Below are 27,656 nucleotides of genomic sequence, written 5' to 3'. Positions count from 1 at the left end.
AAAAATTTTACACAGAATTCCCTCTCATCAGTACTATTTCAATATTTAAAATACTAAGGGATGTATACATGGAAATACAGAAAATAAAACATAAATATAGCTAGTGGTAATGCAAAAATATTTTTTTAAGATGTATAATCACACTTCCATTATTTTGACAGTGAGATGTTGATAACATGGCAAATAGTGATCCTTTATCAAACTGACTTTGTCTGGTTTTACTTTCATTGCAATAAATAAGAAATAATTGACAGAAGCAGTTAATTTAGAAAATCATGAGAGCCCATCAGTCTTTGGGGAGCTATGGAACTTGAGAAATGAGGTTTTTATAAACAGCAAGAACATTGATGTTGCTGTGCACTGAATGATGTCCACTCCCTCATACAGCTGTGCATTTACAAAGGGTGGGCCAACAAGAGTTTGTGTGTATACATTCCACAAAACCTTAGAAAATGTTCACCAAATCCTACATGTATTTCATTGTGTTTTTTTTAAATTCAGTTTCTAGATGTGGTGCAGTTAGTTCAGCGCAAGTCCTGGAAAGTGGGGGACATCTTCCAAGCCGTGGTGCAGTACTGCAAGCTCAGCGAGGAGGGCAGAGAGAACACACCCAGCCTGTTTGACTGGCTGCTTGAATTGGGTTAACAAGGTACCCTGGTTCAGCTTTTCTGTTTTATTCCAGTTTAAATAAGCAGTGGTCTGTGTAACGCTCTGATTTCGAACATCACCGAATAAAGTGTGCAAAGATGTACAAACTCTACAAGAACAGCACAAGTCCATGCCACAACTGACCCAGGGGCAAAGTGAACCCGAATTTATTCTTTCTATGTCATGAGGGACTCTTGACATGTTATGCTATAGGATGCACTGTACTATGAGGGGATGGATTTTTAGCCTTCTGAATTAATGAACTACACAGTAAAGTTTAATTATCTAATACATTAAATTTTCACCAATTTGATTAGGGTAAAATGAGACAGTACCCTAATATTCAGTTTTTTAAAAAACACTGATATTTGTACAGTTTAACTGTTAGAAGAAAAATGTGTTTCAGAATGCCTGGAGACACCTTGTCCCTGGATAAGTAGTATTTTGGGGTTTTTGAAATCCCCATAACCTGCTAAGGGGTAAAAGCTTTTGAACACTTAACACCTTTGCAGTTAGACACACAATGAAATGCTGCTGAAAACACATTTATTTTCTTCCTATGTGCTTATTTCTCTTCCATAGCTATTCCTGATTCCTGCAACCTTCCCAAAGAAATAAAATCCAGCCTCTCAGTTACTTTCCTTAAAAAGCTGATTCCTTTTCCCTGGGAAGCAGTGCAGTTCAGTACAGCCACACCTGCTGGATTCCTGCACTGTGTGAGCCAGGGCAGCAGATCAGCCCTGTCCTGCCCCAGCCCTGTGTCCTTGGGCGAGTCATTTCACCTCTGTGCCTCACTGTCCCTGCCTGGCAAAGGGAATCATGATAGTACAGTTGTTACCTGAGGTGCTTCTGCTGAAAGCACTATGTAACATTCTACATACCAGTTAAAAGCAGTGAAAAAGTACTATTTTAATTTTAGTATAATTGAATAAATTGTTAATGAAGTGAAGAAATGCATATCTGAAAAGAGCACCATCTTGTCCTAAAAATCTCAATGTTAATTTTTGTAACTTACAAGAAAGCAAAATGTTTGTTAAAATTTCAGCAGACATATGTGATCATTTTGAAGATAACTGTTTGGACTGTATGTGAGAGTTCACATTCCTCTAACATTTCTATAATTGTTTGATAAGATATACTCTGCTATTGTCTTGTTGAGATGATCTGTTGGTATCATGCACTTAGTAATACATTCTCTTGACTCTGCCAAAGACATTGGGTGTGAATTTAAGGGTAAAAACAACTTGTGACATCACAGCTCTTCTGCATTTTGTTATTTTGAAAATACTTACTTTTCATCTCTTCTACCCAAATAGTGGAATAGAATACCTGCCTGCTTTTCCCCAAAAAAAAAAAAAATATTTAAGAGAAGTTTTATTTTCCATATAATAGTATATGCTTCTGTAATATTTCTTGAAAAAAACCTATTCTTTTGCACTAAATATTTTTGAAAATTTTGAAGTAGTTTTAAATAATTTATGAAAAAGAGCCATATTCTCATTTTTATCTTTAAAACCATTACAAAACTTGCATGATTGCATCACTCATTTGTTACAAAATGCAAATTGTTAGTGAATCAAAATCTAATGTGGAACGTTAAATAACATGAGTAATTCTCAATCTACTCTGCAGTATAAACAGAACAGAGAGGTCACTTTACACTCAAAATAAAGATCAACATTGCAAACACTGAACATAACTGAGCATCTGTAACTCCCACTAACATGAGCGGCAACTCTGAATGCTCAGCATTTCTGAGGCTGAGAGCTAATGAAAAGCACCAAGAATTATAAAGTGCTTTGTTTGAGTTAATAAATGGGAAAGTGTATTTATTTTTAAACCAAATACAGTTAGTTGACAGTAAACAATTTTTTGTTGTGATAGAATAAATGTTTACAAAGCACAAATATCATGACAGTTGTAACAGTGTGATGCAGTTTCTCTGTACAGTAGTTCGTAATGTTGCAATTTATTCAGAAATAAATTTATGTTATAATGTGTGTCCTCTTTGCCTTTCTAAAAGGTTCACAAATGAGCTATGGATTTTTTACCTATTAAATATTTGCCTGCCATCCCTGGAGCTTCTCAAACTCTGCTTCTCAATGACAAATCTGATCCACAGCTCTGACCAAACAAGCCAGAGCAAGGTTCAGGTTCTATCTCAGTGCCAAAGCTACTCAGGTTCCACAATTCATTTAAGAGATAAAAGACTAAGCATAACATTAGTATCACAATAAAATAAAGAGAAACGATAGCCTGATTGTCCAGAATAACTCCCAATGTACAAACCTCTACTACTGCTCACTGGCTGCTTTCAGTACCTGCAAAAGTGAGCAGGAGGGGGAGATAGAAGTCCAGGAGTTTCCTCTCCTTGTGTAAGTTCACAGGGGCATTACTGCAATATTGCCTAGATACCACAGGTCTCTCTGTTGCTACACAGAGAAGGAAACCATCACTTCACTGACTAAATCAGAAAAGCACTTGCCCATTCTTCATATTTTTCAGTTTTTAAAAGTAGGTATTAAACACATGTAAGTGAGAACAACATACAGTGATAAGTAAAAATCTCCATCTATGTGAACACAATGCAGGTTTTTAACATCAGGGGTGGTCGCTCACTCTATTTCTTGATAAAAACTAGGATACAACAAATTAAAATATGAGCCAGATTCAAAGCAAACAAAAAGAGATGAGAAGTTACCAAATGAAAAGATGCAAGGTTCAAGTGGGAGCTGGAGAGTTCTTGCAGGAGGTGCCCTGGCCATCAGAGCCCCCCTCGGGAGCAGCAGCCACAGCTGCAGTGCTCTCCCCCTTCCTGGAGGTGGCTTCAGGGGAAGGTGCATTGCCACCCCAGGGTTGATTCCACCATCCACATAATACTACTCTTCAAAAAGAATTATACTGTATTTGAATTACATCTTTTAAAACTCCATTTTTAATGTTGTTGTGTTTGTGTAATGTTGAGGTTACTAGAAGCTGAGAAGCTATACCTCAATTTTCTTCATATCTCTGAAGATTTTTATGGTCTTTAGGTGAATTAACTACTTATAGTCTGTGATAGTCACCTGTTAAATTCAGTAGATAACTCTTCTGAAGAGGCCAGTTTTACAGTTGCTCTTGCCCTGTTTCATGCAGAGCTGCATGACAGACAAGCATAGGAATGTCACTGTCAATCCTGAACTTTTCAAAATAACAGAGGGAAAAAACCCACCAGTGCATTGAAATAAAGAACCCACATAACCTACTTAAATACAACAAATAGCAGCTCAGAAGGAAAGCACACCCATAACTAGCCAATTTAAGAATTTGAGTCAAAGCCATTCCTAAGCCTTTGCCACATATGAGCAAATCTATAACACCACAATTTCAGTTTTCCCAACCCACTCTGAACCCAGTCATCACATGGAACAGGGCCTCAGAAGGCAACTTGCAGCTGTGTAGCATTTAGCAGGACAGTTATATTAGACAGCTGGACTATCAAACTAATTAAAACAATTTGCAGCGAAGACAGGGCTGGCTGCATCCTCCTCCCAGCTTCAGCTGAGTATTAGACAGTAAAGTGCAGCAAACTAGAAAATAGGAGCAGGATATATTTCTACATCCTTTCACTGACTACCCAGGAAATGTGAGTGATCCCACTGAAGGAGACAAAAAAAGAAATTCACACAAAATGCCACCTTTAAAACATGAGTGGGTGTGAGTATTACTGTCATCACCTATTCAGGAAGAATTTGAATCTCAGACGTCACAAATCCAAGTACACATCGTGTGCTTACATGGAAATCCCCATCCTTGTGAAATGTATGTTCTGTCCTAGAGCAATTATATGACACAAACTTCTTTCCCAGAAAAACAGAACAGAGGTTTATCCTGAAAGGATTTCAAAGGTCTGAGGCACAGAAAGAATACAGGAAATATGATTTCTACAGTGACAAGCCTTACTAAAGCACTTCAGGGCTCTCCTGAGTTAACCCTTTTCAATAGTCACAGGAAGCCAAGTTTGTCAGCATTTCGCGGTTATGTTGAAAGCTACATCACACTCCAACCACACAGTGACAAAAGTAGCTCTTGGATAGTATAAGGTATGCAGATTTTAAAAGTGCCAGGTAATAGAGCTAGAACATACACATTCACCATTTTGCCCGAGGGACTAAAGGGGAACCAGAGAAAGGGATAAGCTGCTGCCAGACCCACAGAATGGTTCCAGGATGATACATTTGTGTGATACATTCTTAATGTATATCTCTATAATTTATTAAATCCACATATGGGTACACCAAGGTGCAGAGAACCTAACATCAAAGCATTCACAGAGAGTATCCAGACTACTGCTGGAGCTCTTAGAGGGCACCAAGCCAGCACCCTTTCCAGCAGTGCTGTGAACCACACCAGATGTGAAAATATTTCACATATGAGCCAGAAACGTAGATAACTTAGCCCGAAAAGCAGTTCTACGCACTTAATCTAGGAAAAATCAGAACTAGAACCCAGATGGCCTGCCAAGTCCAATGCTTACTGTATGAAACCTCAACTCACAATTTCATGCAAAAATAGGATGAGAGCTTTAAGCCAAAAGCTATTACAGACATCTGATTCACTAGCATAATATAGGAAAAAAATCATAAATGAAGAGGCAACATGAAGAAAACCAAACAAAAAGGTTGGGAGGAGAATCTAGGTCCTAATCACAGTCCAAAGAATATTTTCTACTTTGTGATAGTTCACAGCAAGTCGAATTTCAGTTTTTAATTATGCAGCAGTAGTTGTATACATCTCATTATAGTAATTTTCCTCCATTTTTGTCAGCTGGAAATCACCCAGGTCACAGGTGCCTATCAATCTTGGGACATCGAGCAATTCTAAGCCAACACATAACAGCACTGCCCTTTCTGGCCCTTTTAATTCCAACTTACTGAAATACATTTTGACATCCAAAGGTTTTGCACAAAAACCCAGGAAGCACCACAGGCATTATAAAGATATTTGTGTCAGCCACTTAGCCAATTGGTGAAAGTTCATTTTAAATTATCTACAACTCTCTGCTCACTTCTCCCACAGCACAGCAGTACTTGAAATAACCAGGAAACCTGCCAAGTGATGACAGGCACTTTTGTTTCTTCATTTACACACAAGGGTGCTGGCAAGCACTCAGAGGTAGTCACAATACATCAGCTTTAGTAACTTCCTACTCAATCTAACATTTAGAATTCCACAACACTGAGATATAGAATATAAATAAAATATATCCAAGTTAATTTGCTGTTGCACACTTACTTTCTCCCTCTTTGCCTCTTCACCCTTCTTTCAAGTCTGCTGGAGGAGATGAGTCAGTGCTGCTCATTCACTACCCCTGCAAAGAGCAACTGCACTTCCAGGTGCTCTCAGGAAGTAAAGCCAGCTCTGCACAGGTGAAACCTATTGGTGATTTCTGGGGGAGGTAAACCTGGCTAAAAGCTCATTATACACTGGTAAATAACTTGCAGGAGTTTCTCATCCACTATTAGTTTATGTCAGGATCCTTGGCTTCCAATCTTTGGTAAGAGGAGTTTCTTCATGCTGGGCCAGGATTCCAAGTTTAAGTCATTACTGATTTTTAGGGTTTTTCTACCTCAGTTCAAAAGAGGACAATGAGGACTAAGCAGAAAGGAATGGATTAACTGGAAAGTGGGCCAGTATGAGAGAGGAATTTAACTGCAGCATGCATGCAATAGCAATAGCAAAGCAGCTTGTAAATGGCTGCTGGTTTTCTCCAGAAATGTGAAGGGGGCACTATATTACAAAAAGCAAAACTAGCATTTTAGCATTTTTAGTATTTAGTATTTTATTATGCACACACAAAAAATGAATACAAAAGTCCTCAAAGCAAGTGCATATCAATACTCCTTTCACAAATGAGATTACTATTGTTTTTTATTTAAAAAGTTACAAGCTAAAAATTACACATAAAGCAATTGAGCTATCCTATGCATTCATTCTTACTAATCATGATTTCTCTCTGGTGACTGAAATAACAGACAGATTCTTCTCAGTGCTACTCAGTGAAGAGACAACACAGACTAATGTAAATATAAGGAACTACTCCATTTAAAAGTAAGAGGGGGGAAAAAAACTCTACTTCTCTTCTTTACTATGCACGTAATCAAATATTACGCAGTATGTAGAGAAACTTGGAGTCTTCATCCTTGCAGATATTCAAACCCACATCAGTCCTGGGCAGCCTGCTTGGATGACAGGGCTCTGAGCAGGGCAGGCTGTTGTACTAGGTGATCTCCAGAGGTCCCTTCCAACTTCTGCAGTTCTGCAATGCCATTTCTAAATCAAACTTATCAAATTTAGGTAACTCTTCTACTTCAACAGAAGATGAACAAAGAGAGTAAAAGAAAACAAAGCTGAAAGGCTGAATTTATTGACTCTGAAACTCACAACGTAAGTAGGCACACATTAAACTGGATCCTTCCTTTTCTTGTCAGTGCCAGATTCTACAGGAGTTATCCTTGCTCCCTAGTAACAAACACACATTGTGAAGGAATCATTTAGGTCTGTCACACAGTGTCTCCATTTTTGTTAATACCTACATCAACAGTGTACCCAGGAGTGTACCCATAAATATTTTTTTCTCCACAACAAGCAACAGGAAGCAGATATTGGGGAATATTTTTAGCTGAGATCATCCTGCATCCATGACTGAAATGAAGGAAACCTGATCAGTTCAGTACCAAATGCACAAAAGGCGTGTTCCCATTGAGAAACCCTTGCCTTTGTTCCTCCACGCCTCCCTCATAGCAATGCATTGTGAGAAAATGGCTTAGTCACTGCTCTGGTGCTGGTATGTGCCCACTGGAGAGATGGGAGGGCGTGCCTATGCCTTTGCACAAATTTGTTCATGGCCATAAATCTCAGATCTAAAGCAAAGTTCCAGATTTTCTTGACTATACTGTAAGTCATTGCTGGTACCTGCATTTGGCCCCAAGAAAGTTTTCAGACTATTTTTGTTTTGCTGTAGCTAGATTTCAGATGTCTCTCAAAAAAACAAAAGAAAAGCCAGAATATATTAGTTACCTGTAATGATTTTATCACCTTTATAGTTAAAAGCACAGGAGAAGATCTCATCAGCATGACCCTCTAATATCTGAAGGCAGTGTCCAGTAGCAGCATCCCAGAGCCGAGCTGTTTTATCAGAACTGGCTGTTAGTATGCAATTCCCTTTAGGGTTGAAACACACCTTTAAAAAATTCAGAAATTACTTTATGTTACTTAGCAAGTCAGTATGCCTAGAGAAAGAAGCACATCAAAGTAACTGAAAGATGAAAATAGAAAGCAGCAACTCTTGCATCCAGTTTTTAAGTTAAAATCAAGGGTAGTATTCCACTAGAGTCATGCTGGCAAACTTCTGAAAACTTTGTGTATTTACAAAGGCCTTATATACCACGACCTTACCACAGGATCACAATTTCCAAAGAGCAACCACCAAGATCAGAATTGGTAGCAAAAGTAGCAGCTTTACTTAAATGTAGTAATTACTCCAATGTAAAATTCATGCATATTTTATAGACTTCTACATTAAATAACATACGTCTGTGTAGTATCAGAATCTGCACTGGAAAAAATTAATCTTATAGTAAGTCTTCATATTTGTTAAACATTCACTGCCATAAGTGCATGGATTTCCAGATAATCAGGTACATTTTTTGAGCACTAACTGGACCACACCACTTTATTACATAATTCAAAATTGCTTAGTCACTGAGGGCAAAATATCTGCTCCCCAGAAATCCAATTTCCAAGTAATAACATTCCTAAGTTGTCACATCTCCATAGAATATCTGCAGAAATAAATGGCCTTTCCCATACACTCCCAGAGGAGGAGATTCTCTCCTCCAGCACTGAAATGATGCTGGTACTAAGGCCCTGAGGGAAGCTGTCTCTAACCCGCTCTCTTGGCAGCAGGGGTTCAGACTGTCAGTGGGCCTACACTGAGTGTGAGATACTGCAGTGACTTCAGTAACTGAGGCAAGACCAATCCTTTTGAACTTACTATTCTCTCAGCAAATTATATAGACAAATCAATAGAACAAAAGCATTTAAGTTTTGTTCATTAAGAACTATCCTAGATTGAAAATATTAATATTTCAATGTCAAAATACATCAAAAAACAGCACAAACATAGCACATTAGCTTGGAAGCTAGGGAGATTATCTATTTGAAAGAATAATTAAAAGCTGCAAGCAATAAATAACAAAGTTTGAAAAATATGTATAATGTTGGAAGCAACTAAATGCATTTGGAACAGAACCCTGGTGTTCAAAATTGAGCCAGATAAGCAAAGGATATGAGCACACTCCTCATGACCAATGATTCTTGAAACAGACTTTGTATTTCCAAATCCCTTATGCACTTTTGAAAATAAGATTCTCCATGTATTTTTCCACAAAAATACGTTGTTTCTGTTCCACTCCATAAATCAGGTATGCAGAGAAATGACAAAGAGTAAAGAGGAGCACATCTGGTAGGATCAAGGAATAGGGGTGATGGTAAAAGCCTTAGAGGCAACAGCCTTAAGATGTCAACAAGAGATTAAAAACCTGGTGCTTATTCTGTCAGAGAATGTGGGAGTCCAATGTCAGAATAGCACAGGCATGGTTTAGGACAGGTCAGACAGGAGCTCTGTTAACAATGATCACACTGAAAGAACTCTGAGAGAGCATCTCCCTCTCTGCTCCCCTGTTCTTTACCAAGTGGGTGTGCAGACCCAACTGATAAACTGCTTCAGGAAAAGGAAAGAGCTAAGGACAATTAGTCATTTCAATAGCAACAAAGCCAGGTGTCCACCCCTTGGAGGGATGGACTTAAGGAGCTGCCACCATTCCAAGGAATCAAATCTAACGACATGACAATACAGAGAGGTGGCTCTTGGAACCCACAGGAGTAGCACTCCCAGTATTGCCTCAGCTCAGAAGGGGAAATTAGTAAACAATCATTGTCTGATAGCCCTTAACCAAAAGGAATGTTCTTTTACTAAAAATTAACTTCTTAGCCAGACCTAACATTCCTAATATTAAAGAATGTGGTGGTATAATGATTAACAGTATTCCTGCATCAGGAATAACTGTTTGATTGGATGTCACATATAGTCAAATTTAAGAAGGTGCAAACCACACACAACTTACCTTTGAAATTTCATCCTCATGCCCTTCCAGCTTTGCAATGCACTGTTTTGTTCCTGCATTGTAGACTCTTGCTGACCCTGTTGCAGTAGGAGCCATATGTGATAGTTATGCTCAAGCACCCATTTCAATAAGAACATTTCAATAAGGTCAGAAGGAACTCATCTCAGGTTTAATGTTGGAAGAAATAGAAGGCAGACTTCAGAGTTTCCTCCAAGGGTAAAGTATATTAAAAAGAATCTGCAATCTGGTTGGAAAAGATTGACTTCCTTTCCTGACCAGAAATGGATTCTCCTGGAAAATTCCTAAAATATGAATACAAAGGTCCACATAGAACACAGCTTACTGAAGCCTGTTATTTCAGAATGCATGTACAATATATTTAGGAAGTTTCTTTATATTTCCGATATTAATTTCATTTAATAATCTATTAATTATATTTTAAAAGATCTTGATTAAATATCAGGAAGCTATTTACACTGTCTTTTGTCTTAATATAGCTAGTACAGGAAAATAGATCCAAATAGTCCTCCCCATCCAGTCTGGTATTCTGTTTCCAGAATCGTGTATCTAAAACTAATACAGTGTTGTCATTATGAAGTATAATCTAAATAACTGAGCAGGTGAATACAGAAAACTATTTATTGCGATTCCTAGACAAATAATAAACACACAAAACTTCTGCATACCAGTAACAAAACAAAATTGCTTCTTTCACTACCTCTTTATTGTGTATTCTCTTGCTGTGCATTAGAAAAGCCTGCTAGAAAATCCACCAGTAAAATTCCAATTACATTTTTCATTTATGCCTACATCTGAGCCACCAAATCAAAGTCTTGCAAAGCTTTTTACGTACACATTTAAAATGTATTTCCAGCTACAAATGAAATATTTCCTTCTAAGTTTGAAGTTAAAGGGGAAAGACATGTTGAGTTGAAGTATGAGTATGAAGTATGAGTTGAAGTACTGAAGTATGAAAATAAGAACTTTGTCACTGGAAAAAACTTTTAAAATTCAATGCCCAATTTCTGTAACGCAACAGACATTGCTTGATCTACAGTTTTGAATCAAGTCTTCCTCTTCATCAAGCTACATTGAAAGCAGAGCCAAAGGGAAAGGACAAAGTGTTTGATGCTGCAGCTGCACTCCCCCGCAGTGGCGCAGTGGCAGCCCCTCACTCACCATCAGCAGAGGCCGTTGCAATGCGCTGCCCCGCGTAGTCAAAGCACACGTCCAGCACCTCCTTGCTGTGCCCTGCCAGCGTGGCTATGTGTGTCCCTGTCACTGCATTCCACAGCTGCACACACAAACAGCACTGCACTGCTGCTTTGCACTGATTTACTTTATAGACATCTAGCTGATTGAGAAAGCAGCTAGTAGAGGCCCTTCCTGTTTGACATGTAATAACATGAAAGCTGGATACAAATCAATAATGAGTCACTCTTCAGGTAGTTTAGTGAAGTCCTATACATTTTTTAGTTCAGTGCATTGATTAAACAAGACTAGACTTCACTGAAAGAAGTAAGATTATAGGTTTTACATTTAGTTGTAAATTCTCTAATTCATTATATGCACTACTTCAAAATAATGCATCTCAATTAAAAAAAGATACATTTAATATTTCAAGTAGCTGTATGCACTACCTACTCAACCAGCTTACCATGCATGTTTTGTCCATTGATCCAGTGACAATGAGAGAACAGTCCCAGTTGAACTGGGCACTGCTAATCTCTCCTCGGTGGCCTATTAAAGTATGTAACAACCTACCAAAAAAATTGAAAGATAATAATTTACATTTATAGTGTGTATTTTTATATACACATATAAATTACAAGTTTAGAAAATGGTATAGTTAAGGTGTCAAGTCTTCACCATTAAAGCAATTAAATGGAGTGGTGCAGCTCATTTAGGATTCTACTACCAAATCAATTCCATTTCTATCTTTGGCAAAAAGAGGCAGTAAAGAATAAAATGGAAAATTCCTCCCTTCTCTTTCAAAAATATTTTAGTGAATGTTATTTCCAGTGAAATGCAATGATTTTCAGTACCAGCTACAGATTCCTTGTATTCATCTACATGCTAAGCATATACAGCATGTTTTTCCACATTACTCTCCCATTATCCTACTTCAATGAACTGTAAACAGTACATCTTTAAAATTCCATATAATCTAAACCTTTTATAAAATCCACTGAAGATCAAATGGAAGTTAATCAGGTACTTAATGCGAGCATGTTCCCACATAACAGGCAAATGACAGCCCAAGTGAAATATGATTTCTAATCCTCATTAATCCTGAATGTCTTGTTGCACAAGACTGGCAATACAAGTCCCATTAAATTCTTCAGCTTTATCCGAGTAGAGAGGTTACAATTAGCCAATACTGCTTCCTATTAATTAATGGCCTATAAGGCAACAAAGCCTAAAAAAGATTAATTGAGATATATATGTATTAAAGGATTAGCAAATTGGGTTATCATCACAATGCTAATATCACTGCATCCTTAAGAGAAGCAGACTGTAAATAACAGAAAAACTAGACTAGAAAAACAACTGAGTTTAAGTGACTGAAATGCTTTTATTCATTTCACAATATATATAAGAGCAGCTAAATTAATATATGTGCTAAATGAACAGCAAAGAAAATTTCCTGAGGATTTGAATTTGCTATTTGTTTATAATAACAGAAACTTGATTATGTTCTTAGCAATTTACAGAATTACTCCTTTAACTTTCTAACACTGTGAGGTCTACACTGTTGTAATTGTGTAGATTTTCTTACAGTAAAATCAAAAATAATCAAACAGATAACAGAGGAAAACTTAATTTTTTAAACAAATTATTTGATCATCAAGACTGCTGTTACTGTAATACCTAATGCCCAAAATACCTAGTAATATCTAGAAAAAGGTTTTAATTTAAAATCTGAGAGCTTAAACGTCCACTTTACAAAAAGGCAGTATATTTTTATGTCAAGCTTTGACATAAAAATCTGATCAATAAACAGAATAAATAATAATAATGTGGAGAACATCTCACAGAAACCATTATCAGATACACAGAAAGAACGCATGAGAGAGGTTTATGAAGTGCCATAAAAAATTCCATTTAAGTTATTTATTAAAAGCAATCAGCTTTAGTCATGACAGTATTTCCTAAGCCTTCTGTTTCCAAGTGAAATGTGATCTATGGATGCTATACTATTTGACTATAATTGCAAATGAGAAACTGCTCTCTCTCAGCACGCTGGTGTCCAGTACCCTGACCCAAGATACAGGACCAGGCTGTTGATTTGCCAAATGAAGCTCTGCAGTTACCTTAACTGAACTACAGCAGACTGTATCTGCCATGGAAATACAGAGCTGGATTACAAAAGTGTGTTTCTCTTCACTCTTTTTTTCTTTTTAATCATAGTATTTATTAAGAAATCTCGAACTTCATTCAGATTTCTTGTCCCTACATCAATTTCCCTCAGGGCAGTTCAGGGCACCTACTCAGAATAAAACTCAGGAACACATATGCTCAGCAGGGTCAGCCAGCAAAATCAGAAAAACTCAAATTTGGAAAGCTGTACACCTCATGTAATTCACACACTGAAAAACAAGCACACAAAACCTCACTTACAAGATTTTTGCAAATCTACCAGAACCTCTTGAGAGCAAATTCTGATTTGCTCACAGTCTTTCTGACTGCAACCTTCCAATATTCCTAAATGTATTCATGCCCAAGTGCCATCTGAAAGGTTGACCGCTGGCCTTGGAACAATTCTACTGCCCACTAGCTAATCAGCAGAGCTGCCAGTGAGAATCTTCTCCTTCATATTCCTGATGTCAAGTCCATATTGATTTCATAGAAAAAAAATGCAACATGAAAATCTCCAGACTTTGATTTCACTGTAGGCTCAGACAATAATCTGGAAAAGGCTGTTTACAAACAAAAATACTTGCAAGAACATCAGGCTGAAGGAAGTTGAATTCAAAGGTCGATTTGCTGAATGAGTGCTGATGTTGAATTAGCTTACAGATTACAGGATCAAGCCTTAAATGATAAACTGTGTGTACACTACTTATAAATCACACAGTCTCACTTTTATATATATTGTCTATTATCCCAAGATACCTCTATACACTCACTCTCCTTTTATATATAAATTTCAGAGATATTCCCCTTGCTCTCACAAAAAAAGTACAACACCTGTAAACAAAATAGAATGGTTATTTTCATAAATTACTTTGTCATTTTATGATTTTACTTACACTGAGTTTCACACTGAAAAAACAAGTGGATTGGTCACTATTATTATACAAGTTCATATTTACCTGTTGCATAATTATTTGTTGGCTTCTTAATCAAGAGATTTTGTTCTCTACAGTCAAAGGAGAACATATTTTAAATTGACAAAGGATGGTGAGAAGGAAAAATACACTCCCTATAGTTTTTAAAGATAACATAACCAGAATAATTTTCTATAGCATAAAATATACTTTCTACTTAAACAGTCTGACATCTTGCAAGTCATGAGTTTCCATGTTGATAAAATATATTCCTGTTTGGAGAATTCACCAGGAACAAGCACAGGATCTGTCCATCCTTTCTGCCTCTTTAGTGCTCGTAAGATAGAAATTTAAAACAAAGAATACATACAAAAGCATTTCATGAGCAGCATTCCTTTTCAAAAGAACAAAGAGAGCAGGAGTAACAAATTACAAGACTGAACATATACACTAAATGAAATACAAGCTCTGTAAGGTGTAGCTCAACATTTTCTATTTAATTTGTCACAAAATCATGCAAAGTAAAATTATATTTATTAGTGCTTTAGTACCTGCCAGTGCCAACATCCCATACTGCTACTGTGTGGTCAAAGGAGCCAGTGATGATCCTGTCTCCAGTGGTATTGAAAGACAGAGCAATAATTTCTGCTGAGTGCCCCTGAGAGAATTTTTTCAAAGGAGTATGAGAATACACATTATTACTTTTTCACTAATATAGTATAACACATAGTCTTTTTTAAGCAGCATAATCCTCATCACTATTTTTTTACTGTCTTGTCCAATATATCACAATTTTGACAGAACGATCTACCCAACTGTGGAATAGTCAATGTCCCAGCAACCCCAAAAACTCAGGCACATCACTTAAGCAGGAAGCCTCACTACATATGACTTAGGATTTATGTGAGAGAAATTCACTGAAGCAGCAGAGGCCAATCTGACCCTGGGGAATGCCAACAAGTCATGCAGAGCACAGAGAGATGGCAATCTAGAGGTAACTGGATGGCTGTCCTCTGCTCAGGGGTACCTCCTCCATACAGAGGAGGTCACAACCAACACCAGAGCAGCAGCTTTTAACAGGTGATGGAAGGGATTCTAATCTATGGCAGTAATGTCACTGCAATGAGAAAATCTGTCTTTTGATAAATAGGACTCATAAAATACCACAGCTTTCTCATTCCCTTCAAGTTTTCTTACTCTGTTTTGTAACTGCAGTCACTATGGGATCACCTGGTAAAAGAAACTGCAAGGTTTGAAACAGTTGTAATGGTTACACTGTTATTTATCTCAGCTGGAAAACCAAGACAGCAAGGAACACCTCTGAAAAACATAGAGAATGCAAACATACATTTAAAGTGGCTACTTCTTCTCCTTTCTCTAGATCCCATAATTTGGCAGTGGTATCCATGCTTCCAGTTGCCAACAGTGTGCTCTGAGGATTAAATGATAAACATACCTGTAGCAAGAAACATTGGATAGAAAAAGTTTAAAGGAGTCTGTTTATATATATTTACTAAAAAAAAAAAAAGTAAAACAAGGATTAGGATTAATATTTTTAAATAAGACAAAGGTCTGATAATATTTTATGGCATACAGAAAACTTGCAGAATTCTTCCAACAGCTCACTAGAACAGTAACAAATCCTTACTGCATAACTCTGGATAACTACTCAACCAAGTGGACTCCTTGCAAGCACATGCTTTTTTTTCTTCATTTCAAAATTCTCTTTGAAATGCTCCAATTGCTGTCCAGTCTGACAGTCCTCCCTAGCACTATCATTTGGTAGGTTTTTCTGTTACTTGATGAGACTGGGGCAAAGATCATCCAAACAGTTCTGTGAACCCACAAACACAGTCTGTGCACTCTTACCCTATCAGGTGTCATTATCGATGTCATTTGCCAAGGGCATTGCCACAACATCATATTTAAGAAAAAGCAAGAACAAAAGCTCAACAACAACTTCAATTCATTTTTCAGATTAAAAAAAATCATGTAATCATCCTCCCATTCTCTGTAATTATTCAGTGTGATTGCTCTGCAAATAAAAAATATCAGGGGCCATTAAAAAAGGAAAAGAGCAGCTCAGTTTTTTCATCCTGAGTAACTATGGGCATGCTCTTGCCAGCAGTGTATCAGATGCAATAATGGCCTTTCAGAAACAGGTCTGATTCAGAGAAACACATCATTTCCTGCTGGCAATTATCTTCTAATTACTTGTCAGCACAACTCATAACACTCTGGGTCTAATCTAACCCCTAAGAAGTCAGAAAAAATGGAGAAGCCTTTAAGCATTTACCTGACTGATTTGTGGAAACAAAATCACTGCAGCCTTTCTCAATAAGCAAACATGTTCTCAATTGTAAGGGGTAACTCAGAGTATTCAGAGAATCAAAAACACACTGAAACAAACCCCAAATTCCAGTATGGTAAACCACCATTTTTTTTCTCTAGTTAAGGCCTCTTACAATTAATTTTTTTTTTTTTCACAAACAGTTTTCAGCAATATTTCTTTGAACAGTGATTGTATAGCTATTTTTAAAAATCAAAAAAACCCCATTCATCATTGAAATTCAGAGTTTTAATGTCTTTGGCTGGATTTTAAACCGAACCAAGGTACTTTCTATTGTTGATAGGGGTCCTAGTGCATGGGAGAGGAAACCAAGCATTTTTAAGCTTAAACTGCTTTAATTTCACAGATCTTTGACATTTCAGCATCCCACATACTACCAGTTAACACACTCTACATTTCAGAAATTCGTTCCTCTACAGCTCCAATCTGTACATGAAGTACAGATCTCTGTGTGAAAGACAACAACACATGCAATGATGTTCTTGTGTATTTAGTTCTGCAAATATGAGAAGCAATGCAAAATAGCTAGAAAAACGTGCTATGTAATCAAACAAAAAGTATGTACAATAAACTGAAAATTCCAATTGCTATGGTATTTTTCATTGTTTTAACATTTAGCAAGCAAGGAAAATAGGAACAAAGTAAAAATAAAAATATAATTTCAAACTCTGTATGAGAGTTTATTCTATCTCAAGAACTGTCACACTATCTTCCCTTGCAGTGCAGAAATGTTAACAAGACCTGGATGTATGAATAGATTTGCCACAATAACTGTGCCTGCCAGTGGGAGCTCACCCGGAGTTGGAACTCACAGTCATCAACCATGGTGTGAGGAAACATAAAGGAATAGGAAACATAAAGGATTAAGAAACATCCTCCACTACTCACTATTTCTGCACTATGTCCTCTGAATGTATGATAACATTGTCCTGTTTCTGTACTCCACAGTTTGCAGGTTTTATCAAAAGATCCAGTGGCAATCTTGTCACTAAATAGAAAAAAGATATATCCTATCATTTTTATGTAGAAAAACCCACTGACTCCAGAGAAACAACAGCCAGCCTTGGAAGCTCCCATGCTGTTTGGTTGTCACTGCAACACTATTAGATCCTGCAGCAGGATTTCATTAACACAAGTTACAGCAAGGCAAAAAAATTAGCAGACATAGTGAGTTTGTAAGAGAGAGCTACTGTGCCTATCTCTTAACACAGGAGTGTTCATAACTCATGACTGACCTGCTTTAGGGATGATGTTGTGCTGCACTTACAGATTTATTAAGAAGTTATATCATTTCATCAGATAACAACTGCTGATCAACAACCATAAATGCAGTTCACCTAAATTTCAGAAGTTGAACTCTGCTCCCACTGAAGTCAGTGGAAGTGTTGTGACCATCTGCAGTTAAAGCAAGACTAAAGTGAAGTCTCCAGAAAATGTACCAAGGGCCAGTGTACCAAAACCTAAAGAGTAGCAGAAGAAAAAGGTTTTTTATCAAATTCTTAATTCAAAAGTAGTTCAAAGTTCTCATCAGGTTTTGTCTTGCTGCATGTTGCTTCTCCACTTTTATGTTAAAATCTAATTATTGATCTTTGCACAGATTTTTGTCATTAGTTTCACCAAGCTACATAAATGAACTTCATTAAATGCTTTCTTAAAGTAAAGAATATCAGAATATAAGACATTGACACAGCAGGGCCTAAGTTTTCATATAGAAGAAAGAGATGAAGTGTGTAAGAGCAAATAGTGTAAGAACAAATCTTTTAACATTTATTTCTTGATGTTACTGTGTATTGTCCAATTGATAAATAGGACATCCAACAGTAATGGGATTCAACAGAAAAATAGGAATTAATTTATCTTACTTTACAGAAAAAATGGTTTTCTCACACATGACAGCTTCCTCAGGAAGCAAACAACAATGAAACTTCAGTAGCTAACATGTAATTCCCTTCACCTAGTAATTTCAACCTAGGGCAAACAATGACTGAAGAAAACAAAAGGTGCAAAAATTAGTATCTGACGTTCACACAGCAGCACCTTGTGGATTTTACAAAAATTACTCAAAAGCTGTGACATTTCTAAATCATGTCCTAAATAATATTGAATTGGTAATGGCAAATGGAGAAATCCACTTCTTTCTCCTTAACTGAAGCAATACAGATTGTTGTAAGTACTTCTATCTCACATAACATACAACTACATGGAGGCAGAAGAGTATGATAAACATTCAGAACACAATCTGGTCATGTAGATAATACTGAAATAAACTTTGTTTCAATATATTCAACTGACTCATTTATATTTTTTTCAAGACTGAATACCTAATGAAATTTGTGGTTAAAATTTCTAAATTTAATTTTTAGATATGACAACAGAAAACATGTTTGAATGGATCTCTTGTACAAATAATGACAGTGTCATCCCACAGTGATTAGATATATTCGAACTCTACAAATTCAGAAGTTGAACTCTTTCAATCTGAAATAGTCTATTTTTTGTTAGAGTATTTGCAAAATAACATCACCAGTAATTATGAAGAATGCCAGAGGAAATTTATTTACCCATAGGGGTTATTGAAAGCTATTGCATAGACAACGTTCCTGTGTCCCTCCAGAGAATGCAGCTCTTCTCCCGATGCTGTATCCCACAGTTTGCAGGTTCTATCATAGCTTCCAGTGATAAAGCTAAAGCAAAGAGAAATTCATTTCTGAATACAGCAAATATCTTAGTGGTCCCAATGCACAGCCAAATTATTTATTTACATAGATTTTAGTTAGCTAGACTTCTTTCAGTTAGATTTTAGTTAAATCTCCTCTTTCATCCAAAAATACAGATTTATGACCATAGAGGTTCCTTTTCTTCTTTCTTTCTAATATCTTATTCATAAAAACACTTTTTTTCTAATCTTTATAGTATTTAAACTAGAAAGCATGCTTTTGCTTTCAAGACATGAAGGAAAAAATGATAAGGCATAAGTCCACAGTGAAATCAATTAACATGAAAGCTACACTTTCACTACAGTGAAACTCCCAAATGAGTTTATGTCAAAGACTCATTCAGCTTTTAGCAATATTTAGTTTATTGCTATAATATGTAATATGGTAATTGTCAACAGACTATGGCTGTGGAAGAAAAAAGTCACATCAATTGAATCTCACCTGCTACTTTTTTGCATATCCCATTGGTTTTCCCAGAGGCCTGGAATATAATTCCCAATTATGCCTGAAGCTGCTTATAAGCAGCAGAGCTGAATTCCTTTTGCAGCAAGATAAGAGCACTGAAGTTTCCTTACCATTTAATTTACAAGTACAAAACTTCAATTAATGGTTATGTACTTTGACTTTGAAAGCAACTTACCGGGAACCAGATTTGTTAAATGCGACATTAGTCAGAGGCAATATGTGTGTTCTAAGCACCTGGAATAGAAGCGGGGGCAGTGAAAGGAAAAACATTTGATGCTAACAAAATAAACAAAATGGCTCAAAATATTCAACAGATTAATTTTTCTCCTCCTCCTGTTAAAGAAGAAGAAATCCCACATTAATCATCAGGAGATCACTGAAGATGTTATATCGTATTGATTTCAATTTTATTATTTACTTGAATGAATGGCTTATTCCCCCATTTTTGCATTTTCTTCACCTTCTCTGGGACCAGCAAAGCAACTCTAGACCACAGCTGAATGGGCAAAACAAAAGAGGAGACCATGACTGTGAGATCACTGATGAAAGAAATCCCAACTAATACTAAGCCTCACCTAGTGAACCAAGAAAACCAGTTAAATTTGAGACTTCTAGGGTATGGGATGCTTCCAGCTGGCACTCAACCTTGTTATATAAAACAGGAAGAAGAGATGTAAGCTACAGCTTTGTCCTATGAGGTCATGACAAGATGATGACAGATACTCAGTAAGACAAAATTCCAAGACAGGATTTCATTTTTTGCATGTGTTTTTTAGATTATGGAGGGCACTGTTCTCTAACATTGTTTCTAAGGTGCTTTAATAAGACAGTATAGGATCATTCATGTGAATGAGCCATGGTCATCATAACATTATAACATACTAAGGTTTATTAGACAGAGGTGAAAATAGTTTCAGATACTGCATATGGAAGATACCACACCACGATACTTTAAAAAGAACCAAACAAATATAATCTGGTTGGTGTTTGAATAAATTGGCTGCTGTAAAACACAGTTTGCACTTGAACAATTGTCACTTATTACAAGCTGCCCTCTCCCCAAGTCTAAAGCACAATAAAATCATAAACTGGGAAATCACAGCAATTGCTGAAAGTGAAGTAAAGGGATGTTAAAAATACTAGGTCTTTTCTGTGGTGTAAAAATGAAGAAGAAACTGTTTGTGAACAGAGAGATTCAATCACTGGCATTACCAGAGCTTCAACTTATTTTTCTTATCTGAAGTTTTCCAAGCTGCCTGCCTCCAAAAGGAAAATGAGAAAGGCTCACAGATCTTTTACTATGAAGAGTAGGGACTCATCAAAATGGAAATAACAATTGATAAGTGAAGGACTGAGAGGGAGAGAGAAACAGAAAATGCATTTTATGTTACAGAAACAGCAATTTCTGCTCTCTAGAGAAAGCAACACAAGTTGTACTTTCAGCTATAGAAGAAGGAATGAGCAATCAAGATGGGGAAATGACAAAAATATTGTGGTTTTTTTTTAAAAAGAGCCCCAATATCCATCTGCATGTAAGAATCAATAATTATGGAAATTCATGGAAATTTCACCCAGAACATTTTTAGGACTACAGGCATGCAGTTCTAAACAACAAAAGTATTTTAAAATTATGAAAAAGGGAGGAAAACAAGACGGGGTTTTATGTAATTTTGGATTATGAGACTAATTCTGTTCTTCCAATGCCCAGGGCTGCAGTTGCTTCATCCACAGAACTCTGAGCCAGCAAGAATTGCCTGTGCAAATGATACAATAATCAAACCCTAAGGCAATACTAGAAAAAATATACCTCAGTTCTGCAAAATCTGCTACAGCTCTACCTAAGATAAAAATCTGCAAATCACTACAGCATCCTATGCCATGGAGTAGTTTAAAATCTGAGAAATTGCTATAAAAGCTCACTTCTCTGCAGGGTGCCTAACACACCATCATCACAATTACTGGAAATAACAAAAAGATGACTTTATACACTTGTTTCAGATTATACTCTAGTGCAACCAGAATAAAAACCATTTATTCCCAAACAATGCACACACGGAACATTTTTAAGGGAAAAAAAAAATCTCACTCCCACCCATCTCTTATATTTTATTAGTATCTCAGAAGAACCTGTACTCATGTTTCATTCGGAAGCCTTAAATGAAACAAACAACAAAAAAGTTCTTTTCACACACTTCTAACCACTCTTGAGCGAAGGAAATAAGCCAGCACTGATTGGAATTGCCTGTTTCTATTATTTCCAAACACAGAAGCTCAGACACAGCCCTAGACCCAACAATGAACAAATACATCATTTACACTCAAGTTTGAACAAGTATTTGAAGATTTGTCAGTCTCTGTGATGAGGAAACAATTCTAAAGCTTTTGAAAAGCAAGGCATTATCTCAGTTGAAAGCATAACTTGGAAGAGAAACTTTTAAGATGCCTTGCTACACAGCTCTGTTTTCAAGGTTAAATACATATATCTTTGCAGAAATTCACCCAGATGAGTATTGTTGGTCAAAAGAACCAAAGTGATATCTAGAAACATGTAAGGGTTTTTTTAGCTGAACAAACCAACACAAAACTTCTTTTTCTCTTTTAATTTAAAGTAACAATAAACACCCTGGCACTGACCAACATAGTTTAACAGCTACACATTGCCATCTGCTGACACAATAAAGATACAACCTTTAACAATGTCAGATTGTAGCATGCAATTTCTGGAAGAAAGTTTCATTTCAATTAAATACAATTAAATTCTATTCTCCTCTGACAGAGTCAGTCCTGGATTTGGAGCTCTGAACTGTCTCTCTAATCGTTTTTCTTAAAAATCCTACATTTTAAAAATAATATTTCAAGTGCTGTCTGTAAGCCAAAGATCAATATATGAATATTCAAAGATAATAGTAATGACAGAAAGTAATGAAAACCAGGATTTGTAATGACAACTGCATGTAGCAAAAAACCCCATAAAATAATAGCATAAATCCCACAATTTTCATCAAATGAAGACCAAGCAGACACATGTATGAAGATATTTTGGTCCTTTCCCAAAAGCTAATTTACTTGGGGTGTATGTACAGGTTTTGTTCAAATGTAACTATGGGTGTTGCTGGCCCACAAACTTATTTGACAAATAAAAGATTGACTTCTCTCCATCCAAAATACACCCTAGTGCAGAAGCCTGTGTAAACAATGTCTAGGAACAGTTGTACCTCTCAGCCTTTTTGGGGGAATTCCAGGCCAGACTCAGTTGCTCTAAAGGTGGAGAGAGGACTGAAACATGCCAAGAAATCAGTTACAGAGCACAATACACAGCAGCAAAAACATACTCACAGTATCACAACTTAAACTCCCCCAAATGCCCAAAATTATTTTAAAGATGCCTCTGACCTTGAAAAGAGAGAATTTGTGAATCTGTTTTTCCCCTAGTTTCTCCTGCAATCTTTGTACTAGATGTATGACATGTTCCAAGCAGGGAGCTGTGATGAGAGGTTCTCCTTTTTGGATTTCTTCTACTAAGGCTGTAACATCTGTGCTAATTATGAGAAAAAAAATGAAAACAAACTCAAGAAATACCCCATATACAAACCCACCACATTCCATCCTCTGGCAATAATTATGAATTTGAACCCAAGAATATTATTTACTTGCAGAGAAACTGAAGTAAGCAATTAAATGTTATGCTTTTATATCATTCTGTAAAGGCCTAAAGAAATAAGGATCAATCTTCTTTGGTTTTTATATTTCCTTCCCTCTCTTACTGAAGTTGTACAGTAAAATTCAACTTTTTAAAATTGTACCTTGCCAAGGAATTCATCTTTCCAAATGATTTCCATGGAGTATCAGCCATGGGAGATGTGTATCCCAAACTGTCAGTTTAAATATCTGAATTAAACTGGAATTTTATAAATTCTAAACAAATTACCCATGAAGTAGTAACAAAATAAATTATATATGCAAGGTCTTAAATTTATCTCTGTCTGCAGCTTCAGTAATTTATGTCTGTTTGTACAACTCTTAGTTGTGACAGTAACTACTACATGGTCCAGTGTACTGGAGCCCTTGCAAGGGGTTCACAGCTGGTCTGTGGAACTGGGTTGTCTTTCCATGTCATCAGATAACTACTGATTTCTGGCTTTCTGTGGAAACTAAGAGTTGACAATACCCAGCAGTCAAATCACAATCACAAATCACTCTTAAAATCAGTTTAGCAAGAAAGCCAAGCATTTCTGTTAGTATGGGAATTACTCAAGTCCAAAGTGGATTTTCTGAATCAGTCTTCTAAATGGGAGCTACTACTAAATTAGAGGATACTAAATTAGTATCCTCTTAGTGTTTATACTCCTGTTCAGTAACACCAGACAGTTTCTTTCCAAAGAGACTTGACAGAGACTACACTGTACAGTCCCAGGTAGATAAAACTCAGTAATTTTTAAATTGGGATTTTTCATCCTGCATATCCAGGTTACACTATCTACTGACTTGGCCTTACATGCAAGGCCTCTTCCATATCAATGCTGGTATTAAGACAATCTACTTCATGTCCTTCTGCCTACCAAACTCCATGGATTTGGGCAACTTTATTCAATGGTGTCACTCTGTTATCTTTCTGAAGCCTTTCCTACCAGAGCTGGCTGAGTAGAGCAAGTAGGCTCTACATAATAGCTGATCTCAGTTATGTCTAACACAGCCAAATAGAGTTGTACATTAACGTGCTATAAAAAGGTAGAGAGTGCTGCTATCTAAAGTGATATCATACTTACTCAGGTCTAAGATCCAGCAGATCTATTGATCTGGTCTTTGACTCACCACCTTCTACGTATTCCAGAATAATTCCTTTAAAAACAAGTGATAAACAGGTCATGATTTGACTTCTGGAATTTCATAGCACACACTGTAGACAGCAACCCTTCCACTTTTATAGCTCCACTGACTTCAGGAGACCCAGTCCCACTTGTTGGAGCTGGAAGGATGTTAGCTGCTCTCACTGAGAGTAAGCATGGTGATGAACAACTCTGATGTGCTTATATGAAAAAAAGATATTAAACAATATTATTTCTGAGGTTTTTTTATTGTAGAAATGAACAAGCTCTTTTTGCATAATTTCATCAGCATTAATCTTAAAGAAGCTGTCCTGAAGATACTTGCTGTAGTTTGTGTTCCAAGAAACCTGGAAAACCTGGAAAACATGTTGTACAAAACCCATTATATTTATTCTAGTGATTGCAAAGGCTTGAGTGCAGTAATGTATCAAAAATCATAAGACACTTTACATTTCCAGGTTTGCTCTGGCACCTCTGCAATTTCCACTGAACTAGAGTATTAAAATGTTTAACCACATGGCTTCTTGTTTTGAAACAGCTGATAAAGGGCTTACCTGCCCCTTGATTGTCTGTGGGAAAGCGTAATTTAGATGAATGTCTGTGTCATTCTGCATTTTACAAAGTTCCTAGGAAAAGAGCTTAATTTGAAAGGAAAATCCCTTTTTCCAATACACTTCCTGAGCCGGCCATCTCCAGCTTGTTTCACTTCTGAAATTTCATTGAGCCACCTGAGTACAGGATAAACCATGACAGTCTGCCAGCACTGCTTTTCAAAGCATGGCTCAGAAAATTCATAAATCAAGGACAAAAAAAAAGAATTTTAAAATAATAAAATAAGTATCAGTTAGGTTGGATAGGCCTCAGAGATCATTAAGTCCAACCCATGAGAGAACACCACCTTGTCAACCAAACCCTGGCACGAGTGCCAGTCTTTAAACACCTCAGTGATGGTGACTCCACCACCTCTCCGGACAGCCCTTTCCAAGGTCTGATCACTGTTTCTGTGAAGAATTTCTTCCTACTATCCGATCTACACCTCCCCTGGCACAGCTGGGCTGTGCGTGCCCATCCTCTCACTGGCTGCCCGGCCAGACACCGACCCTCAGCCGGCTCCAGCCTCCTTTCGGGTAGCTCTGGAGAGTAGCAACTTTCTTTGCTTAATAGCCATTTCCAAATACAATTTTATTTTTTTTTTCCGCGTCACCTACAGTCACTCCTGACTTTTTTAAACGCCTTACTGTGATGCGAGTACGACTGCCTGGACTTTGCAGCAAGTCACTAATTAGAGCCTCTCAGCCAAGCACCCGGCCAAGCACCGGCGCCTCCGCCGCAGCCATGGAGCGCCATGGAGCCCCGGCCGTGCCCAGCCTGCGGGCTGAGGGGACCCGCCATGCCGGGCGGTCCGCGCACCCCGCAGCCCCGCGCACAGCCCCGGCACAGCCCCGGCACAGCCCCGGCACGGCCCCGGCAGCACCCGGACCCCGCTCCGCCCGGCTCCGCACCCGGCGGGAAGTAGCGCAGCAGGAGCCGCCTCAGCGCCATCGCCGCCGCCCCGGCCCCGCGCGTCCGCCCGCAGCCACGGCAACGGCCCGGGGCGCAGGCGCGGCAGGGCTGAGGGCGGTGGGCCCGCCATGGCGGAGCGCCGGGAGCGCGGCCGGAGCGCGGTGTCACCGCCCCGGGGCTGGCACTGCTCCGGTGCTGGCACTGCTCCGGCCGTGCTCAACTGCCGGGGCTGCGCGCCCAGAGCAGAGAACGGAGTGCGCTAAACGAATGTATCACATTCGGAGTGCCAAAGAGCCACTAGTAACGGCGTAGCAAATGTATGAAAGCTTTTTGGAAAGGGAATAGTTACTTAGTAAGAAAAGAGGGCAAATATAAATAAATTTAAAAAAAAATAAAAACCGAATCACTTTAAATTTTTAAAATAGATACTGAAGATTGAAGCACAACTATGAAAATACAGTTAAGAATCATAGAATCATTAAGGGTGGGAAAGGTCTTAAAATAGAGACCGACCATTAACCCAGCACCTCCTGTTCACCACCAAGCCACGTCCCCAAGGGCCACAGGCCTTAGAGCACTGCCAGGAATGGTGGTTCCACCAATTCCCCCCGCAGCTGGTAATATCCGATCTAGGGCATCCCCTGGCACAACTTGAGGCCATTTCCTCTCATCCTGTCACTTGTTTGTTATCTGGGAGAAGAGACCGGCCCTGCCTCGCTCCACGCTCCTTCCAGTGAGCTGGAGGTGATAATGTCCCCCCAGCCTCCTTGTCCCCAAATAAACACCCCCGGCTCCCTCAGCTGCTCCTCACGGGCTTGTGCTCCAGACCCTGCATCAGTTTCACTGCCTTTGGACGTGCGTTTCATCAAAAAGCGAAGAAAAAATGTAATTGAAAAGAGATAACCAGCATGGAATCATTAGAAAATAATGCATTAATAGGAGGAAAAATTTGAGTCAAGCTTTATGCTGAAATGACTGTAGAGCATCAATAGGGGGAAGCAGTAAACATTTTCTCATTTGGCTGATCTCCTAGCCCACATTGTTGACAATGGATCAATACAAGACAGTCCCACTCAGTGTTTAACAATACCCGACTTCCAGAACCACCCATATGGCTCCCTACAGCTTCACTTTGAAGACAGTCCTTTGGTTTTTTGAAAGCCAGGAAATAAAATACAATGGTCAATTCCAGACTTACTTCAGGACATGGCTGGGGGACAAAGTGATCTCTGAGTTTTTCATTCCTATCTGTTTGTTTTAAGTCTTTTGTCTTGTTTGTATATGGAAAGTCTTGAGGCAGATAAGAAATATTTTTATTGAAAACAATCCAAACAGCTTTCCAACTGAATTGACTTACTTGGACCAACCCTATTCAAAAATAACTTTTTGAACAACCCCAAATCTTGGTGGTCTCCAGTTTCTTACCACTTTTCATATTTGTTTAGTATAATACTTATCCACCTAGATTATAAATTCAGAATATAAATCTTTTTCTGTTCTTTGAACTTAAATGACATGAACAAACAACCATGGTGTGGACACTGCTTCTTGCCTTAAAACTTAATTTATTCATCATAAACACAGATTCATGCAGCCTTTCTGGTACCTTCAGTATTACTTAACACCAACTGGAAGTACTGCATTTAATTGTTTCAGCCATATTCAAACAAAACAGTCAAAACAGGGGAGGGAAGTGGAAAGACTGCAAG

General features: G+C 37.8%; 2 protein-coding genes across 10 annotated transcripts in view; one reads left to right on the top strand and one right to left on the bottom strand.

Moving 5' to 3' along the window:
• Positions 1 to 2,648, top strand: part of LOC117000577 (SPHK1 interactor, AKAP domain containing) — a 63,452-nt gene extending 60,804 nt beyond the window's left edge. For 6 of the 7 annotated variants that reach the window (XM_033068286.2, XM_033068280.2, XM_033068282.1 and 3 more), the window contains one exon: positions 502 to 2,648. In XM_033068286.2, coding sequence (XP_032924177.1) covers positions 502 to 645 — 144 coding nt within the window. In that variant the 3' untranslated portion in view covers positions 646 to 2,648. The remainder of the gene's footprint in view (positions 1 to 501) is intronic. The other variant, XM_033068281.2, reaches the window with a different exon arrangement.
• Positions 2,649 to 6,482: 3,834 nt separating this feature from the next.
• On the bottom strand, positions 6,483 to 26,011 carry DAW1 (dynein assembly factor with WD repeats 1). 3 transcript variants are annotated; one of them, XM_033068887.1, is made up of 14 exons: positions 25,947 to 26,011; positions 24,385 to 24,457; positions 23,012 to 23,156; positions 19,794 to 19,852; positions 18,998 to 19,120; positions 17,325 to 17,424; positions 15,435 to 15,542; positions 14,638 to 14,744; positions 11,473 to 11,575; positions 10,995 to 11,109; positions 9,816 to 9,892; positions 7,708 to 7,870; positions 7,072 to 7,149; positions 6,483 to 6,960 (listed from the first exon to the last, which is right to left on the bottom strand). In XM_033068887.1, the coding sequence occupies exons 1-13, from the start codon at positions 25,984 to 25,986 to the stop codon at positions 7,115 to 7,117; spliced, it is 1,248 nt and encodes a 415-aa protein (XP_032924778.1). In that variant the 5' UTR covers positions 25,987 to 26,011; the 3' UTR covers positions 6,483 to 6,960; positions 7,072 to 7,114. The 3 variants fall into 3 exon arrangements, with proteins under 3 accessions (XP_032924778.1, XP_032924777.1, XP_032924779.1); XM_033068886.1 differs by having other exon boundaries at positions 6,483 to 7,149; XM_033068888.1 differs by lacking the exon at positions 25,947 to 26,011 and having other exon boundaries at positions 6,483 to 7,149; positions 19,794 to 23,151.
• Between the last annotated feature and the right edge of the window lie 1,645 nt (positions 26,012 to 27,656).

Source organism: Catharus ustulatus, chromosome 10 (genome assembly GCF_009819885.2).
Source record: "Catharus ustulatus isolate bCatUst1 chromosome 10, bCatUst1.pri.v2, whole genome shotgun sequence".
NCBI classification, from domain to species: domain Eukaryota; kingdom Metazoa; phylum Chordata; class Aves; order Passeriformes; family Turdidae; genus Catharus; species Catharus ustulatus.
Note: the sequence above shows the minus strand (reverse complement) of the source record. Positions and strands in the feature narration are given on the sequence as shown.